Raw genomic sequence first — 2776 nt, 5'->3', positions numbered from 1 at the left:
ATATATTGCTGTATACATATATATAATATAGTAAATATAGTGATTTAATAATTAAAAATATGTTAATATACTTGATACAAAAAGTTACCTTTTTTTCATCAGTTATGCGAATATATAATGCAAAGATTCTGATTATGGATGCTGTTTATGATATAAAAATTTAAAAAATCTCTGTAAAATATATTTTTTGAAAAATATGTTTCAAATAAAGAGGATTATAAAAGATTCGTTATTATGGGAACAATAAAATAAGATGTTAATATAATTGATATTATAATAATAATAAAATCAAATATTAAAATAACAAAGTTTATACAATGTACACAATTAATTTAATTTGGTTTGTATGACATACATAAATAATTTAAATTCGTTTGTGTGTGTGTGTGTAATAATATTGCAAATATAATTATAATAAGTAAATTGAAGATCTTTATTAATATATATTGATAATATATTAAATATAAATAGAATGGCGCATATTATTTATACTTTTTTTTTGCTATTGTTGATTATAATGCTGATAATATAAATATTTTTTTCTTGTAGAATTTGAAAGTTAATAATAATTATTTAATTAATGATAATTATTCTTTATAATGATTCTCTTCTTTCAGTATAATAGTAATCTCTTTTTTAAAATCCTTTATCACTGTCTACAGAAATAATATATTATAAATCTTTTATTGTAAATTTATAACATATTTTTTTTCTTTTTTAAATATTAATATAATTTATATAATATTTTCAGCATGATTAAATTATTCATTGATTGTACATTTTATCATTAGCGCATTTATGTGCTAATCATGTAACAAGATTCGCAATTTTTATTGTAAGGTGCGTCTGTAGTTTTAATTATTGTAAAAATATATCGATAAAATATATAATTATCCTGCGCGCATCCGACATGTATCATTTTCTTTGTAAGTTTACGACTTCAATGAATGCAGTTACATCCAATTTGCAATGTCCTGCTTTCTGAAATAACAAAAAAGTAAAATGTATGTATTTATATATATATAATGTTGCAAACAAAATTGGAAATTAATTGTCATTGAAATCCTATTATTAATCATTAATATTTATGTTTTAATATATATATGTAGTAAATGAGAGCGAGCACATAAATATTATAAGATTCTATAATAGACTTTTGACTTTTATATAAATTATTTCTGTTGAATTTTTTTTTTATATTTAGTTACTCTTTTATACATATATATAGATACAACATTTGATTATTTATTATTATTAATCGGTCAAACTTCAAAATTACCTATCGCTTTTGAAATATTATTATTAAATAATTGTAGTATATCTACCATGTACAGTGGTGGTTCAGTAGGATGGGGGTGAAATCCTGTTTGTCGGCAATTTGCAATAAAATCCAAGCCATAATCCGGCGTTAACATAAAGAATCCTGTTCTGTAAAGAATCACGTTCATAATATAAATTACAAAAAATCATTTCTATTTTATATTTTTTTATTTCATAATTATTATATATTTTTTATTTTTCCTGTTTATTTTTTTATTTATTTCTGTTTACATACTCGTCGTACTTGGGTGCACAGACTATCGCTATCGCCTCGGCCATCATAAGCTGATAAGCGCAGTGTGTGTGCAGATCCACACTTGATAAAAATGCAGTTTGTGTGGGATGTGTCTGTAATATATAATACATACAATATAATTACAGTTGCAGACTGCTCAGGAGAGGGTGACGTGGAAAGGAATGGAAGAGGTCTATGTCCAGGAGTGGATGTCTAGAGGCTAAAGAAGAAGAAGAAGAATTACAGTTATAAAATATATATAACATAAGAAAAATTTCTTGCAACATTTCTCTAGCAATCCTTTTGAAGAGAATTAGAAATAAATAAGTAAAAATTACATACGTGAATCCAGCCAAGGGTGATAAGGTTGTGCTGGTCCTGATAATCAAAGATATCCTCTTCATTGTGAGTGGTGCAGGAATCCGGAGTGCCAGTTTGTTCTGGAATCAGTAGATGTGTCACCAACAATTTATTTCGTTCCAATCTGCCAGCCAGAATACCACATGTTTCTTTATTGCTCATCGTGTTGCTAAAGGCGAGCGTTAGAAAGTCGTGCATTAATTTAGTTGGCAGGATAACATCGCGCAAGGATAATCCATCGCTCGTCAATAAGGAAGGTTTTGTAGAACGATCCACCGTCGGCCTTTTTCTAAATAAAATATCATACATGTGGCAAAAAACATGCACATTAAGTATGACAAACTATTTATTTAATATTTTGTATTTTATTTATCCTTATCTTTTTTTAAAACTATAAAACTAATAATATGAAATCTCTCTTATGATTAAGACTTATAAATATCATAAAAATGTAATAAATTTTTTATGATAATATCATTATAATCAACAAAACTTACATGTCCTTGAGTGCTTTATCATTTCTCATAGGGCTTCCATTCTTGGATGTCACAGAGGGCAATTCCTTCATCTCCTTTGGCACGACATCTGGCATATTTACACTGGTAGCAGCTTTCGCTGTTCTAACAGCAGCCGAAGCGGCCATTTTATTTCTTCTTTCTTCTTCTTCTTTTCGTCTGTGAAAAAATATTTATTAATATTTAATTCCTTATAATAAACATTGGAAAAATAAAATATAAAATAAATAAGTTATTTATATGAATTACATCATTAACAACATATAATATATTGAAACATCTAATAAAATAAATTAGAAAAATTAAAGTTATTTTTTTTTATATAAGAAATTATATTTTATAGAAA

At 25.6% G+C, this 2776-nt stretch overlaps 1 protein-coding gene across 1 annotated transcript in view; it reads right to left on the bottom strand.

The window, feature by feature from the left end:
* Window positions 1-562: 562 nt before the first annotated feature.
* LOC115233149 (STAM-binding protein) overlaps window positions 563-2776 on the bottom strand; it is a 4729-nt gene continuing 2515 nt past the window's right edge. Inside the window, exons 4-8 of the mRNA XM_029803429.1 lie at window positions 2413-2589; window positions 1898-2204; window positions 1556-1668; window positions 1326-1428; window positions 563-981 (exon numbers count right to left, since the gene is read on the bottom strand). Of these exons, the coding sequence (XP_029659289.1) occupies window positions 916-981; window positions 1326-1428; window positions 1556-1668; window positions 1898-2204; window positions 2413-2589 (766 nt within the window). The 3' untranslated portion in view covers window positions 563-915. The remainder of the gene's footprint in view (window positions 982-1325; window positions 1429-1555; window positions 1669-1897; window positions 2205-2412; window positions 2590-2776) is intronic.

This window comes from Formica exsecta, unplaced genomic scaffold, assembly GCF_003651465.1.
Source record: "Formica exsecta isolate Colony F162 unplaced genomic scaffold, ASM365146v1 scaffold160, whole genome shotgun sequence".
Classification (NCBI taxonomy): domain Eukaryota; kingdom Metazoa; phylum Arthropoda; class Insecta; order Hymenoptera; family Formicidae; genus Formica; species Formica exsecta.
Note: the sequence above shows the minus strand (reverse complement) of the source record. Positions and strands in the feature narration are given on the sequence as shown.